The sequence below is a fragment of the Penicillium manginii genome (assembly GCF_028828005.1).
Source record: "Penicillium manginii strain IBT 31320 chromosome Unknown utg000009l:1.0-3297300.0:1.0-3298630.0, whole genome shotgun sequence".
Taxonomy (NCBI): Eukaryota; Fungi; Ascomycota; class Eurotiomycetes; order Eurotiales; family Aspergillaceae; genus Penicillium; species Penicillium manginii.
In genome coordinates, this window is record NW_026643110.1 from 2,937,835 (window position 1) to 2,954,064 (window position 16,230).

Below are 16,230 nucleotides of genomic sequence, written 5' to 3' on the forward strand. Positions count from 1 at the left end.
GGAGAACCCCGTCCACCTGCGATGATGGAACCAAATAATCCATGACGATGACGGCTATATCAAGTGGTTGGGGCGGAGTTGAGAAGTGCAAGTGTTCTTATTGGATAAGTTTGAGAAAAGCCGTGGTTGTAGGCATCAACAGAGCCACCTCCACCTCCTCCTCTCTTCTCCTCTCTTTTTCGTCTTCATCCAACAGAACAAACAGCATACTGTTGACTCTGCAACAATATTCTGCTTCGCCAATTAATTCCAGCGGGTCCGTGGTTCGTTCAACACGAACAAAAGCCAACCACAACCAACCACCAACCACCCACCCACTTATAATCCAGTTATCATCCAGGTCGAATCCACTGATCGTCCCTCAATGTCTCATCTATTCTTGGCGGCATCATATGAAATTTCGAGAATCGAGGCAACTAGTATGAAACCATCCTCTCCACAGTAGCATTCGCTTATCTTTTGACTCAGATATTCATCCACTATCACGTACAGAGTCCTCTGCAGACCACTATTCAACAGCAATACCCTCGACACCGCTACTTGTCCTATACCCATGGTTATGCATACTATGGCAACCCCTGTCGAATCTCGCTTCGCTCATTCAACCCCCAAGCTGCCGAGCTCCCATCATGAACAGTCGCCCGCCGCATGTCTCGGCGAAACCGGCCCTCAAACTGCCCTCCAACAGCCCGATGCATGACACTCGTATTATCCCACAGCACGAGATCCCCCACATTCACCCAATCAACCCGCAGCACATACCGCGTCTGCGTAGCATGAGCCAGTAACCGCTCCACCAACGCTGTCGACGCCTCCTCCTCTAATCCCTCAATATGGTGAATGTGCGCGGCAAGGTACAACGTCTCACGGCCAGATCCCTCGTGCGTCTGTACCAGTCGGTGTCGACCCATCGGGTACTCGTCCGGATTCACTTCGGCAAAGGTAGACGGGCTGGCCAGCTTCCGAGAATGCCAGAGGGAGTGAGCGGCGATGAAATCCTGGGCGCGCAGATGATCCTGCAACTGTGATTCCAGGTCGCCGAAGGCGGATCGTGAATCTGCGAATTCCGTTTCGCCTCCCAGGCCTGCCGGTGGTAGCTCGGCGGCGCGCAGGAGTGAGTACCCGGCCCGGCGGGGGTTGAAGCTCGAATCCACGTGGAAAAGGCCGTTGCCCTTGCAGACATTCATTAGCCCGGGTTGATGTTTGATATTTGGGTAGGGATTGGCCTCCCCGGATGTCTCGCTTACCTTGTTCCATTCGCGTCGCACATTATCTAGGGCAAACACGCCACCGTCTAGGTCGATGTTGCCTACGTCAAATAGCCGCACGTCGGAGAGTCGGTGGGCGCGTCCGCCCGCGATGTATGGTGTCACATCGTCCAATTCGCCGAACTGGGTGGCGAAGGCGATGTGGCCGGCATCGTCGAGGCTGGTGTTGCGGAATACGCAGACCCCGTACTAGTCGCTGAGGTGATTAACTAACTAGTATTTTGAGAGAGTACAGGTAAGTCAGACCAACTTTCTTGATCGCAGCCAAGATCTCTGCAAAGACTTCCTCTGTCACCGGCTTGGAGAAGTCCACGCCACTGATTTCCGCGCCGAACGTCGGGTGTAGTCGTTTGATGGCGATGTGATGGAATTCAGTATCCTGTGAGACACCGGACATTCTGGCGGGTCGTTTAATTCTTGTATTACCACTCAAGACATCTCTAACTTGACGAGTGAGCAGTTGGATTTATCTATATGTAATCCTAGTATGCTGTATCAGGCCTCGGCATGAAGAGCGTAGATGCGGGGGTGACTCGGACTTCTTTCCAGATTACGGCTGATATGTAGATGACATGTGTGATACAGAGCCAATGCGCGGTGCAAAGTACACGTCCTTTTACAATAAAGTACAAAGAAAATAGATTTTCCAATACTCCGGAGAAGACAAATTTTAGTATGCGTCTCGCACTACAAACATTGCTATACTGGTAGTTAGTACTAGTAGTATCAGCCTGATACCATGCCAGGATAATACAGATGAGAGTCTGTATTGTCTTTTTACCTTGTCTACAAAGTATCAAAGTTGTCGCCAGCTCTCTTGCCGCATTGCAGTAAGTCTGGAAAAATGGCATCGCTAATGCATGCAGTCGAATCCCTTCTATCACGAGTCAGTCTCCGGTCATCAGCTTGCACCATTGTATTGTGCTGCCTGTTCAAGTTGGTATCCCCCTTTCCCGAGTCGTAGCATCATATGGTGACTTCGTAAATTGTTCCAAGGTTCATGAACCCGAAAACTAGCTTCCCTACAACGCACAATATGTGGTGAGAAATAAATCACCCGTGGATGATTTTTCAAATCTCGATTCGGAGTAGTCGCGGCATCTTTCGAAGATGATATAAATCGTGAAGTTAGTAAATAATACTCTCGAAGACCCAGTTCAAGATCTCGTATACCGCTTTATCATCATGCCTGATATGCCACGCCGATCCATCTGTACACGGGCGAAGTTCCTCCACGGTACCGCCGAGAATGTACTAGTAGAAGCGAACATGGGGCCCGATTGCCATCATGCTGTAGAGAGGGTAGGCTACTAATGAGGCAGCTGGGCAGGAAGATCTGCGAGGCTGTATCTCATCCCCTTCTCAAGCTCAATGAGCGCGTCAACTGCCAGTGGATCCTTTCCAACCTCGACCGGCATGACAGTGACGTTCGAAAATATTGCTCGATGCAGCCGAGAGAGAAAAATCTAGGTATAGCGAGTCAACGTCAATCCCACGGATTGAGTTTCTTCCGTATTCGATGCTGAACTTGGAGGCATCATTGGCAACAGCACTAGGCTTGCGAAAGAGGTTCAGCAACGATGCCCAAATAATCGTCACCAAGTTGAGTAGAGCTTCGGGATTCATAAGTTTGGGTCAGTTCTTGTCTAAGATATATGAAGTACGGCACACGGCCTAGAATTGATTTAACATCCATAGATAAGAACATCTCCAGGGGAATGAACTACTCGACTTTCCAAGACTTGTTTCCGAACGCAGGAGATAAGCCTGTTTAAACTTACAACTCGAGGAGGCCGTAGTCAACCGGAGAAGGTTGTTGGGCGTTCTTTATTCTGCTGCTAATGCAGAATCTGAGATTTCAAGGTTGAGTGAGAGAAATAATAAATTCAAATCAGACTTAATGACTGTGCTTCGAGTTCAGGCTACTCCGAGGAGAAGGTGGGGATGATGAGGGGACGGACTCACGGCCCATACCTCCCTTGAGCAGCACCGAGTGAAATGTCCCCGCGTTCCAAGCTTCAACTTCAAGTTGTGTGGTGTTTTGTTTACAGGTACTACTAGTATAGTACCTGTTCCAACTCAGTTGCTAGCCTTTACTCCCAAAGGATGGATTTAAAACGGAGTTGTTCCAGTAGACCATAGACCGACAACATAGTACAGCCCCGGCAATATCTTCCAACAGCGACACTCCTATATCAGCCTCCAGGGCTGAACCCATACAAAATCCATGGATACCTAGGTACTATTCTTCAAGACCAAATCAAAATAGGTCACCGGACATATAGTCAGGGGTCTTGAATGAAGTGTTCACTCATTGGTCACAGCCATCCCGGATCCCTGCTCCTGGGAGTGGCCCCATTTTAACCTTAAGTGCGCCACGACCTTCTCGGGTCCACCCGTACAACCCTGGTGCAGATGCTGAAGAGAATCATCCGAGATAGGAAACACAAGTTACATATTGTCTGCTTCTTACAATTGCCAGGTGGAGAGTATTCGAGCGATCGATCACCGAATAAAATATATATACGAGCAGCTTTAACGCTGCCGACCTCGGGAGGTATGAACACGGCCACAGGCCAACTAAGCAAGAGTAAAGAAAAGTAAAAGTAAAAGTAAAAGCCAGACTCCTCCAGCACCAGTCCGTGTAAGGAATATCAAAGGAGAATTGAAAGGGGTAAAAAAAAAGGGAATATCAAGTCAAGTATGAAAGGAAACCGCCAAAGTATAAGGCCCACCGAAAACACCATTTAAGCCATCACGCCTTCCGTTTTTGTCTTCGTCTGCCAACAACAAGAGAAATTAATTCTGCTCAGTTATTATTCGTCTGTGAGGGACCCCAAACACCAGTATTTTTTTGCGCTGTGGATGGGTCCTTGGCGCATAATGATGAGTGAGATGAGGAAGCCCTCATCGAGAAGTGTCATGGAAATTTTTAATAGTCGTCACCGTCGTCGTCGTCGCCGTCCCCACCTCGGCCACGAGGTCCCTTTACTCCATCCTTTCGGATAGGTATTTTGATACCCTGCAGCGCGAAGCACTTGCTCAGTTGGGTGCTCTCGATGACACCGGGGAACTTCTTGGCGGAGAAGACTTGGAAAGGTTCACTAAAGACGGAAGCGAGAACGGGGGCTGAGCCCTGGTTGATCACAGGGGCACCATTACTTGAATCGGTAGATGGCGTTCCAACATTAACGAAACTCATCTTCAGCCTGTGGAAGTTAGCAGCTGCACTCAGAGAGAGAGAGAGAGTGTGTGTGTGTGTTCAGAACTTACCGAAATGAGCCTTCAGTCCGCACACTCAGATCTTGCAGAATAAACCATACGCCGATCTTGTTGTCCGGATCGGTCAATCGGAATGCGCTGGCGCTTAGACTACCGATTAGATTGCGGGTGAACATTCCTCCAGGGCCGCCCGAGACAGGTTGCGCAGGGGACATGGCGGCGGGCATTTGGCCACCCGGGGGAAACCCGTAGGATGGATAGCCGACCGGTTGCTGGGCATATGGGTGTTGATTCGGATACATCTGCCCGCCACCGTAGTAGTTCATGGCGGGATATCCGACTGGCTGGGCTCCGTAGGCATTTTGACCATATCCGGCGTAGGTTGGGGAGATGTTGTTTTGAGGTGGGGGAGGGTATGAGGAGGACATGGCGGTCGAGATGGAGGGCGAAGTAGCGGAGTGTTTAACCAGGTTTACCTCATTGGTACCATCGGCGTTCCATAGGTCAACGGTGAGGACGTAGAAGGATGTGTCGATCTCACTGCCCACAGTTAGAAAAAGAACGAAATAAAGGCGCAGTCCGTGAGAGGTAACCTACTTGATGTCAATTTCTTTGCCGGAGTGGATATCGCGCACGATGAGTCGAATGCACGGGGGTGGAGTGATGGGTCTTCGGTCCTAGAGATAAAATCAAGTCAGTCAACGCGATTCAGACTCGGTACCCAACCCTCTGCTGGGGGTGAGGGCGTGCAGCAGAAAAGACACCCACCTTGTCACCAAAGCCGCACATCCGGGCGCGGATTGGCTGTTGCACGACCTGTAAGGACCATTTGCGACCATCATATTCGGTCTCGATGGGGGCGAGGTGATCGGAGGGAAGAAGAGAAGCGGAGCCGGGGGTGGGATAGGCGGCGGACGGGGCAGGGATGCGGTCCATTGAGAGAGGAGGGGGCTGTGGCAGCGGATGGGCCCTTTCCTGTTCTATAGCGTACATGGTTCGAGATGGAGAGGAACCGGGGGCGAGTCTCGCGACAAAAACGACGGAACGGTCCTTTTACAGATCAGATATGATCTGATCGATATTATCTTGTGGCTCCGTGAAACGTGATTTGGATTCGATCAGAGAATCGCGAGTTGCTGGAGCGAATGCAAGAGGGTGGAGGAGAAGAGAGGTGACATGCGACCCCGCAAAATTCACACGTCACTGTTGAAGCATCGACTTCGGGCGGCGGTCGTGGAGGGAGGCGGTGTGCGGAGTGGTGATTATATCGATCGAGGATCACGTTGGAGGATGAAGGGTGGCAGGACAATTGCGATCGCAAGATATGGCGGAGGAGTGAGAAGCGAGGACTAGGACCAGGACCAGGACCAGGCAAAGGCAAAGGTTCTGTGGCAAGTGCAAATCAAGCACAGAGACGAGATGAAGTGAAAGGGAATAAGATCAAATGAAATGCAAGCAGTGCCCACTAAAACCAAGGAAATGAGCAGTGGCGAACGACAAGCGAGAGAAGCGAGAGCGAGGCAGTGAGAGGCTGAGGGGACAGATCAGATCAGGTCGATGCAGGATCGGAACAATGGTCTCTGCAGGGATTCTTTTCGTTCTTTCTTTCTCTTTTCGCGCTAGGGTCTTCGAATCTTCTCGGAGATGCAACCGTCAGTCCGGAATGTCTGGATCCGCCCACTTTGTCTGGGTCGGGTGAGCCAAGCGACGAAGCTGTCAGGGCGCGGGAGATTGGCGGGCTTCCACGGATCGGGGACACTACTGCTGACTCGGACCAGAATGGAAATTGAAAGGCGATTCGAATCAGGAAATTGAGTGGGAGTGACAGTGAAGAAGTGGCTGAGAGTGGAAGTGAAAGAGGAGGGAAGAAGTGAAGTGAAGTGAAGGAAGGAAGTGGGGAGTGTCGAAAACGTCACTGACTTCCCACCGAGTGAACCCACACTATACTGTCCTCTCAGACACTCGGGGAGCCTGAGTAATCCTCCCACTCCCACCCACCCAGTAATCATTGTCATCCCAACTGTTCTTGATCCGCGCCGCAGGAACGTGGACCCGGCCACTCGGTTTGTGGGTTCGGTCCAATCCCAGCGTTTCATTTGCTGGGATGTAACCGCCATCCCCGTCCGTTTGCATCGAGAATATCCACTGTCCCGTCTGCGGAACTGGTCTTCTCCCTCTATACCCTGTCGACTTTGAGACTCTGTGACTCCGAGTCTCTGGGACTACCTTGTCGACTCTGATTCGAGTCTCCGAGACTGCCGATTCTGACTTTGAGACTGTCCTCGGCTAATTCTCGGCATTTTTCGCCCGAGACACCCTCGTGTCCAATGGCATCAGATATCCGAACAACCCCGCAGTTTCACTTGGAGCCTGCGAGAGGCTCTGTGAGAGGCTCTCCCTTCAGCTCTGTTCAACAATGATAACCATAATTATAATGATAATATTTACCTCCATCTCTTGGTTTCCCATTCCTCTACCACTCGGGCACTGCCGTGAACCAGAACCAACTCTCGACGGCCCATGTTTTACAACGGGCCTCCTGGACCAGAACTTTTGACCCTCACTCTGTCCTCCACTGGTACCGTCCATGAACCAGGGGATCGATATAAACCGGATGCCTTCGAGGATTCGGATACGCAAGTGGCATCCACTCCACGAACGAGAAAGTGCTCAGTGTATTAATACTACTAACTAGTACCTACCTACCTAGTACGTAGGTACCAGTCGCATATACAGTAGTAGACTCGACGATACTACTACTAGTAGTATATATTATATACATTTTCTACTGCTGATTGCACAGTGTATTTACATCTGTTTTGACCATTGTAACGAACTGGATGGCTGTGATTTTTATGGCGTTGGTGCGTTGGTCGGGTGGCATCCACTCCGAGTCCAGCACCACCTGTATCTATGACAATACAATAAGGACATACAATAACTTGAAGAATGAAGTAACAATGATAGTGGCCAGTATAGGATTACCATACCTTTCAGCTCTGTCGTCCAACCTTTTCATATTGAACAGTCCAGATGTCGTTCGCGATCTCCAGCTGAGTGTGTGATAAATTGCAATCCATCTCCCCAGGTGGTCGGGCATTTTAGGCTTGAGGAAGATGTCTTAGAATAGGAGTGTCAGTTGACAGTCATGTGTTCAAATAGTTCGGAGCATGGTGACTTCTGTTCCGTGAAAAGGGCATTTTTCTTATCCAGGCCCCTTTTTCCATGACCCTCATGATTCTCCCTCGAGGGCACAGTGAGGCTATCAACGCAATCTTTACTTGCCCTCTGAACCGAACAGCATATCTTCCTGGATTTTCGCTTGTGTTTCACTCCATTTTGCTTCAAGGGCCATGGATGACCACTTGAGTTATCGGCCATGTGGTATTGCAGGCTTCCAAGCACTTCTGGATTCTTGCTCTTTCTAGATGGACCGCATACGGAGCTGGTCGGTGTATGTAGGAGCTGATGCTCCGGGAACTTTGATGTCTATGATAAGAATGTAACCAAATCAAGCTGACACGGCGACGGCGTGAATAGTGGCCTCCATCTTGCATAATGCAGTGTGACGGCGTGAATAGTAGTCTCCATCCTGCATAATGCAGTGTGATGGATATGGGATGTACTAGTTTCATGATCTACAACGGTGGTTCTAAGTCACCATGTCACGGAAAGCGCGATCCCCCATTGCAGCATATTGTAACCTGACTTCCTAGGTGTGATTTGCTAGAATTACTCAATTGTGACGTATGGGAAAGAGCAAGAAGAAGCTATTCAAGCAAGTATACTACTAGGTAGTACCAAAAGCATCCTGAATGACTTGGAGCATACCAGCCTTAAAAGAACAGTCGGAGTACCTCTGGATGGTATTATAGGCTAGGGCCCGACAAATTGGCAATTTTTCATAGCTGTGACTGTTACTGCCACTCGCGACCTATTCATCGGCGACCTCCACACTTATTTGTCCAATGGTGAACACGGGTATTCTTCAAGGCACTTATTCCTTGGGAGCCTGTCCCATGCTTGTTAGTCATTTCGCCTTGGTCGCTTTGTCAGGGGCTAACATTTGGAGCTCGGGAATTGAAACTAGGGGTTGGTCTTGATATAATTTTGGTTTCGCGTAGCTTCTAGTATCTACTTCATGAAGTGACAAACTCGACTTTAAACATATTCCAATGTCTATACACGCAGACACATACATCAGACGCTCCAATATTCTCATTCACTTCCAAAATATAGCCCAGTGCCACTAGGTTGATTGTATACTAGTGCATTTCCCCTCTTCTCGGGATATGGCCCAACTTGAAGTCTTCAGCCCCACAAATCAAATAAGACTCAGAAGCTTGCGTAAGCCTTCCCTTGGCGCATAGTATCGTCCTTTTACACTTCTTCAGAAGTATCCTGAAGTACTAATAGTAGAATCTTTCCCAAGGGTCGGAATGTGGGGGCCTCCGCCTTGTGGTCCACAACAGCTCAGTCACGCCAATTCCTCTCCAGCTTCTCCACAGGTACCCCGGATCTACCTTGACAGCTCGTTCTTCTCCACTTGCTCCCGAACAGACCACTTCCAGTCTATCCTTTTCTTCACTGTACGGAGTGACCCCTCATGAAAATAAATGTGATTGCGCGGCCTTGATGTTCAACATGTAGGTCGTGTTTTTCCTATATAAGGTCGCCAGCACCACTGCAAGGCTTGAAATCCAGGTCCACACAGAATCAATAACTCATCAACCACCCGAACGATGTTCTCCAAGTCCCTTCTCCTCTGGCCAGCGATCGCGCTCGCCTCGGTCACCATTGAAGATCCCTCAGATGTGATTGATCCCTCGTGGTGGACCGCGGACAATGCCATCATTCCGGACTACAACATTCCCTTCCCTGAGGTGCAACCTTCGGATAGTAGGTCTCCATTTTCAGAAAATAAGCAGTACATACAGGATACTGATATCGGATATAGTCGTTGCAACTCATACTGTCAAGGGGAAGTCTGCGAGTGCAGACCATACCACCTGGTACGCGACAGCCAATGATACTAGCGTACTCTTGGTTTCTGAAAAGGGGTCCTTCAAAGGCTCGTATATGACATTTGACAAGAGTGGCTACTCGTCCAACCTGGACGATGCCAGTTTTTGGGGTTTCAATGCAGCCATCAATGTGGTACGTAGTCTCTCTTCTTCGGTTCAATACATCTCCCTCCTGGCCTCGTCCGCTAACCCCGACCTGCTTAGGCCAATGCCTCAACTGCGGTCTTCGATCATATTAATGTCACTATTCACAATGGCGCTGCTGGGTTGTATGCCTACGGCACTGGGACCGTGGTTAACGTTACCAACTCCTGGCTGTACTCCTCCGGACCCGTGAGCCATGGTCTCTATGCTTCTGGAAACGGCACCATCTACGGCAGCAACCTTCAAGTTTATTCCGGAGGCCATCGTTCCTCCAGCTTTTCTGGCGATTCCCCCGCCGGCTACGTCTATGTGAAGGATAGTGTGGCCCATGCAGCTGGCATTGGTTCTGCCACTTTCTACGCCTTGGGATCAATCGATGCAAGCAATGTCGTCAGTGTTTCGGAGAAAGGCCCTGTTATCTTCGCGGATGGTTCGCAGACTGCTACCTTGGTTGACTGTGACTGCACGGCGGGACTGCTTGGTGGTGTCGCCATGTTCAGCAGTCAGGTCAGAAACGACGCTGACAGCCCTGCCACCCTGAACCTGACAAATACCAAGTTCACCACTACCGGCAAAACAATGCCAGGTCTCTGGTTCGGCAACCTGATTGGCCAGGTCACCCTCAACAACGCCGAGCTGAATACCGATTCTGGAATTCTAGTCGTTGCCAATTACTCACAGATTACCCAGGACTTTGACTACTACGCCAGTTACGAGGACAACAGCGGCCTCAAGCCTGCTAAAATTACCGTTTCTGTTTCAGAGTCCGATCTTGTCGGTGATTTGGTTGCTTATAATGGCAGCTACATCAGTTGGTCTTTAAGCAAACACAGCACCTGGACCGGCGCTGCCTACTCTGGCTACGCCAAATCTACTTTCGACGTTGCTCTCGACGCTACCAGTACCTGGACTCTGACTGCTGATACCACTGTTCAGAAATTTACCGACGACCTTCACACGCTGAAGAATGTTCACTCTAAGGGCTTTACTCTACACTACAACTCGACCGTCAACACCTGGCTGGGTGGAAAGACCATTAATCTTTCCGGTGGTGGTGTGGCCCGTCCTATTTCCTCGACTACCAGCCGTGTCCACCGAGATTCCCGGTCGTGGAAAGTGTAGATCGATAAGTGTTGCTTGGATGGGTGGTAGTAATGTTCTTTGAATGATGTACATCCAACCCTGAACTTAAAGTGCCTCATCAGTCTAGCCTATATTTCCTTGTTAAGACAGTTAGAGATTATATCTCTCATTAAAACTTGATTTTCCAATGAATAATTCTCAAGCATAGACATTAGCACCTTGATATAGATTGCATAAACCCTGTCCAATATCTTAAAGAGCTCTCGGGTATGGGAGAAATTTTAACATCTGAGGGCTGGATATGAAAGTCGTAGACTATGTCCTTCTGCGTTGTTATCAATACCTATATTCATAGAAATCATTAAGTTCAGGTCCGTAAAGATTTGGTGGGGTACAACTATTTCTTAACTCAGACAAGCCAGCCGGACTACAGTACCCTTTGACAAAATGTCATAGCCCGCTCACAATAACGCATTTTGGATTGATTGTAGTTTCTCGGGGCCTATAGACAAAATCTGACCCGTAGTAAAACCCAATCAAAGACACGGAAGTAATAGTTGCAGAAGCTGTTTCTCCAAGCCGTCATTCAGACGGTGTAGCTCCTTTATTAAGAGACTCAAAGAGTTCTTGTCCCCTACTGCCTATCGGACCTGGCGTAATTTCTTTGACATACGACCAAAGAATTTGGCTCTTGATCCTGAGGAGCTCTGGCTAGCTGAGTTGGATTCCGCGTCATATTTACTGATCAGTCTTTCCGCGTCACCAAGTCTCCGTTTCACCAGTCGCAAAATATTCCCTATAATTAGGAACTTACCGTCACCCTCAATTTCAATCTCTAATTCATTGTTGGAGGTCGTTTCGACCAGTTGATTGTTGTTGGTCATTGGGGAATCTGCACCAGACGGGCTTATTATCCCCTCAATCTCGCGTCTGAGTGTTGCAAACCTTTCTTTCTCAATCTGGAGAAGTGTATCCAAGTATTCGCTGTCCTCCAAGTACGACTTGGCGCTGGAGACTCTATCATAGAGCTTCGAGCAGGCATCAAATAGGCCAGCCAATCCGGCGATGCTCAAGGCTAACCCTGCTATCTCCATGTCGGCTCCGTGAACGGTCTCGGAAAGGGTATTCGAATCGCAAGAAATTACAGGTTGGTATCTGAGACAATAAAGAACTCCTCTAAGTTAGCGCTCTCTTGGCATTTAGTTCTTTTTGTCGCGAAATCGAATAGTCTTTATCGAAACAGAATATAACTGTAATCATAATGTCGAACTCGAACTTGAACTCGAGCTCCAACCATTTCAGCTGCCCGAAAGGCGGCGCTGGGTATGTGTGCCCAGACGAGCCTCAGTTCGTCGGCTGCTGCTCTCAGGACCCATGCAGAAACGTCGACGCAAACAGCACCTCGCCATGCCCAGGGTCCAACCTCTATTACGCCTCCTATGACCCCTTTATCCATGAAGAAATCCCAGCGAACGCGTGCATCGACGGCGGAAAATGGTTTACCTGCACTGGGGCAAATCCATCCTTCATCGGCTGCTGCGCGAGCGATCCCTGCAAAAGCCCAGACCACACGGGGTGTCCCGACGATGATTTACTTCCTGCTGCGTGGAGCAAGTCCCGTCCGGGTCAATTCGCCCTGTTCCAGGATGAGGGCACAGCCGATGACGATGAGTTATCCGGCGGCGCGATTGCAGGAATCGTGGTTGGGGCTGTTGCGGCGCTGGTTACTATCGGAGCGCTCGTCTGGTTCTTCGTCCGGAGAAGGGGTAATAAGGCCGCTGCTATGAGTGGACATAGACATACGTCGTCTGTTATCGAGGGCGAGCATAGGAGGATGTATCCATGTCCGGCATCACCGTCCTTTAGTATGTACCAGTCTCCTCCTGGATTGGAGCTATCTAAGTTTATTGACTGATATTTTATTGCGCTGTTTTAGACTCGGAATTTTCCAGCCCCGCTGGCACGACAATAAGGGAGGGGGGGGGAAAGGAGCTGAAACACATGTCAAATTCCTTAGCAGGTATCAGCCCGCCCTCGCTCTCCTCCGGAATACCCTCAGAAAACGGACGATCTATTTCAGAAATTTACTCGAATAGTATCGGGGGCGAGGATATATCGTATCAGAAATAGGTGTTGGGTCAGAGCTACGGGCTTGGTGTGCATGGAGCACAAAGACCAGACCCGATATAGGAGTTGGATACCAATGTGGCCCAGGTGTAGGAAATGGATAGACTTGGAAGAAATCGGCGGTGATGAGGCCTCGACCGTGGGGCTTAGATGGATTGTGTATTGATAGGTATTATGCGTTAGCAATTTTTATATACATGTAATACCTGACTCCAAATCGATTATTTTCACTGTACCTGGGATCCTCGTATTTGGGCGGGACGTGATAATAATATGAGATTGTCCAGAAGCCTCATCAAAGATTCGGATAGTTGCTATGGCTCTCTAGGTAGATCGCTACTTTATCTAAACTATCAAGAATGAACAGAGTTCTGTTTCTTTGGGTGGAATACAGTTTTCGTAGGGAAATACCTTATTTAAGATATTTAGATATTACCAGTATCACTCTCACAATTAATTGTTTATTCTTGGCGATTCAAATCTCATCTGTAACTCCAAACGCACTGGGCTTCCATGCAGGGGCATACTTGGTATATAGTCGAAAAACCTACTGTTCCTTCGAAGTAGCCAACATTGAACCTATCAGAATTCGCCTGATGTTCACTTTTACCTGACGAATCCAAGACCCAATAAAACACCATATAAAATGTCTCAGGACCAGGCAGTGAGTTGACCTAATTCACCAGCAAACAGAAAAGTATGGGGATTATTTGCAGTTTGAGGTCGGACACATGTAGCGTTGTCTGGCCTGAGTTGTTTTTAGGATTGGGCTCTTGCTTAGTTGGACTCTTGTCCAGAAATGCAGCATCTTCAGTGCAATTGTATCCCTTGGAATCAGACTTCCCAATGACCTTGGGACCCGGAAGAGGGAAGCTAACGTCTTGGTCCTCGAAAGTAACGCACTTCCCTTCACCATTGATATTTGCAATAAAGATCTCTGGAAGAGACTCAAACTTCGGACTGTTTGTGCCGTTTTTGTTATCATTCAAACTGTCGGGAGCATCACCGATAGTGACCATGGCGCAGTTCATATACATCTCGCGGTTTCCAATTCTGTTGAACCACGTCCAAGCAAACAACGCTTCCCCAGGGGGGGGCCTCCTGTGGGATTTTAAATAGCCATGTTTGGTTGAAACCACATCCTCCTACCATGGATTGAATAACTCTGAAGCTCTGACCTTGGTCATAGCTCAGCGAAAGCTGGCAAGAGCCTCCTCCATGTGGCGCATTTCCTTGAATCTTGGTTTCGTATGACGATTCCGGGACATAGAATTCCTGAGAGACAAAAGGATCCTTTTCGTACCCTTTACAAGGATAATTTTTCCCGGACGCATTCAATGGGTTGGTATAACCGTAGTCCACAGGCCCGGTGGGATATAAGTCCAAAGGACTTCGAATGGGAAGCGGCTTGCTCATCTGCATGTGGGCGAACCCTCCAGCTCCCCAGAGTGCGAGAAGGAGGATGATCTTGGTAACCGTGTAGAATGACATCGTGTGGAAGGAGGAATTGTGGGTCCGGGGGTCTTGGGGGTCTGGAGTTTGGTTAGGCTCACAATCGAGAGGCACAGTAAGAATCAGTTCCGTCTTACATTTCTGGGAATCAGGTCAATGTCAGGTTCGTATGCCTTCCATGAACTCGAATCACTCACTGAATGGAGATAAATGAAGATAATTTGTTGAATTTTGTACCTGGGTGAAGAGAAGAGAAGACTATCAGCCCCGGGGGCCAAATTGGTGGCCTTACGTAAAAAAATTGTTTTGTTTTGCCCAGGTGCATCTCACATGCACCTGGGCAGGTGCTTTGATGCATGTTTGATGCATGCATTCTCTGGAACATCACAAACCAAGAGGGTAAGCAGGTGCTGATATTCGTTTGTTTGCTTGAAATTTCCATAATCCATATGCATTAAGAGTGATTGGGTGCTTCTCCGGGTGGACCAACACTAGGTAGGTATCACTTTAGTGTTCAGACCTTTCTTGTCACCAAGTATTTAAGAAAGTCATATTTTCTTTATATCGCTGGGAGATAAATAGAAGATACGTATCGTATCAGCTTGACTGCCTGTGTCACCGGTTCACTACCGCCTCGCCGCATCTCGTACGATGCGATCCCAGACCGTATGCAAGCTCAGGGGTGTCCTGTCTTCTTTCTAGGGCGACACCACTTTCACTGGTACTGCAACACCAGCGTCTGGGCCCGAGTGCGAGTCGGGTAAAGAAGTCGGATGGTTTTCATATGCCATTTTCCCCTGATTTTGATGTGGTTGTGTGTGGTCGTGCCCCGCGCCACCGCGCCACCGCGCCGAGCCGCACCGCACAACCACGTGGATTCACTTTGGTCTCCCCCGACGGTGATTAACACCGGACACTACGAGAAGCTATGAATCCATTGTCCCAACAGCCTGGCGAGGACTGTCGCCCAGTGTGAGCTCACTGGGGGCGAAATTTTGTATACACACACACACACACACACACACACACACACACACAATTTATTAACGCCCGGCGGCTGAACCGAGAGGGCAACTATCGCTGATCTAAATTTACATGCCTTAGCTAATGCTGTGCCTCTTTGGAGCCCATACAAGATTCCTTCCAGTGTATGTCATCTCAGATGTCAATATCTTAGCGGTCCTTGTGGGTTAGTGTTTAGCTAGTAGACTTACTTGAAGGCACTTCTCCAAGTGTTCAACATCCTATCCTCAGCAGTTAAAGCGCGTCTATCGTCTCTGGCACAAGGTAGTTGGTAAGGTTTAGATTCGGGTTAGGGCGGGGTAGAGTTAATTTGTGTTGGTTGACATAGTCAAGCGGCGTTAAGTCGGCCCGTGGCGATTGTGAATCGTATCAAAGCTCACACTACTTCTATATTCAGCTTCCAGTTTTAGTTATCCAAAGGTAATTTACCCCCTAGGAAAAAGGACATATTACCTCGGTGAGTATAGGTACAGTGCAATATTTCCGTTCAGTGTGTGGTCTACCGCTGACACCAAAACAGGAAGTGCTCTACGGTCTCTCTGGCTTATCCACATACGTATTAATCTATCTCTACAATATTAATTCGATATTTCGATAGAGGTATCTATTAAGTCTTGCTATACTAGTCCAGAGCTAGGCTAGTATACTTATTTCTTTCTAAGTTAATCAATCATACAACTATTAGGTGTGTCTTCCTAGAAGTGCTATATCCACTTACTTAGAGTATTTCCCTATATTCTCTAATAGGTAATTTTTAGGGATTACTTAGGATCATAAGATATTCAGTATTATTGACTTTATCTAGGGGACCTATACTTACGGGGTAGAATATTCCTAGATTATAGTCCGAGCCTACTCTTTTACTAGATCTAGTAGTTAATTATCTT

At 48.6% G+C, this 16,230-nt stretch overlaps 6 protein-coding genes across 6 annotated transcripts; 2 read left to right on the top strand and 4 right to left on the bottom strand.

Moving 5' to 3' along the window:
• Window positions 1–566: 566 nt before the first annotated feature.
• Window positions 567–1,665, bottom strand: N7533_012804 (TauD/TfdA dioxygenase family protein; the record flags this gene model as incomplete). The annotated part of the gene is made up of 2 exons (XM_057109454.1): window positions 567–1,457; window positions 1,519–1,665. The coding sequence occupies 2 exons, from the start codon at window positions 1,663–1,665 to the stop codon at window positions 567–569; spliced, it is 1,038 nt and encodes a 345-aa protein (XP_056954555.1).
• A 2,535-nt stretch (window positions 1,666–4,200) lies between these two features.
• N7533_012805 (velvet factor family protein) lies at window positions 4,201–5,483 on the bottom strand (the record flags this gene model as incomplete). The annotated part of the gene is made up of 4 exons (XM_057109455.1): window positions 4,201–4,477; window positions 4,542–5,030; window positions 5,088–5,167; window positions 5,259–5,483. 4 exons carry the CDS (start codon window positions 5,481–5,483, stop codon window positions 4,201–4,203), a joined length of 1,071 nt encoding a protein of 356 aa, XP_056954556.1.
• A 3,749-nt stretch (window positions 5,484–9,232) lies between these two features.
• Window positions 9,233–10,780, top strand: N7533_012806 (uncharacterized protein; the record flags this gene model as incomplete). The annotated part of the gene is made up of 3 exons (XM_057109456.1): window positions 9,233–9,373; window positions 9,477–9,647; window positions 9,719–10,780. The coding sequence occupies 3 exons, from the start codon at window positions 9,233–9,235 to the stop codon at window positions 10,778–10,780; spliced, it is 1,374 nt and encodes a 457-aa protein (XP_056954557.1).
• Window positions 10,781–11,382: 602 nt separating this feature from the next.
• On the bottom strand, window positions 11,383–11,835 carry N7533_012807 (uncharacterized protein; the record flags this gene model as incomplete). The annotated part of the gene is made up of 1 exon (XM_057109457.1): window positions 11,383–11,835. One exon carries the CDS (start codon window positions 11,833–11,835, stop codon window positions 11,383–11,385), a length of 453 nt encoding a protein of 150 aa, XP_056954558.1.
• A 167-nt stretch (window positions 11,836–12,002) lies between these two features.
• Window positions 12,003–13,034, top strand: N7533_012808 (EGFR-like transmembrane domain-containing protein; the record flags this gene model as incomplete). Its single annotated transcript, XM_057109458.1, is given in 3 exon segments — window positions 12,003–12,606; window positions 12,678–12,858; window positions 12,872–13,034. The coding sequence occupies 3 exon segments, from the start codon at window positions 12,003–12,005 to the stop codon at window positions 13,032–13,034; spliced, it is 948 nt and encodes a 315-aa protein (XP_056954559.1).
• A 508-nt stretch (window positions 13,035–13,542) lies between these two features.
• Window positions 13,543–13,887, bottom strand: N7533_012809 (uncharacterized protein; the record flags this gene model as incomplete). The annotated part of the gene is made up of 1 exon (XM_057109459.1): window positions 13,543–13,887. The coding sequence occupies one exon, from the start codon at window positions 13,885–13,887 to the stop codon at window positions 13,543–13,545; it is 345 nt and encodes a 114-aa protein (XP_056954560.1).
• Between the last annotated feature and the right edge of the window lie 2,343 nt (window positions 13,888–16,230).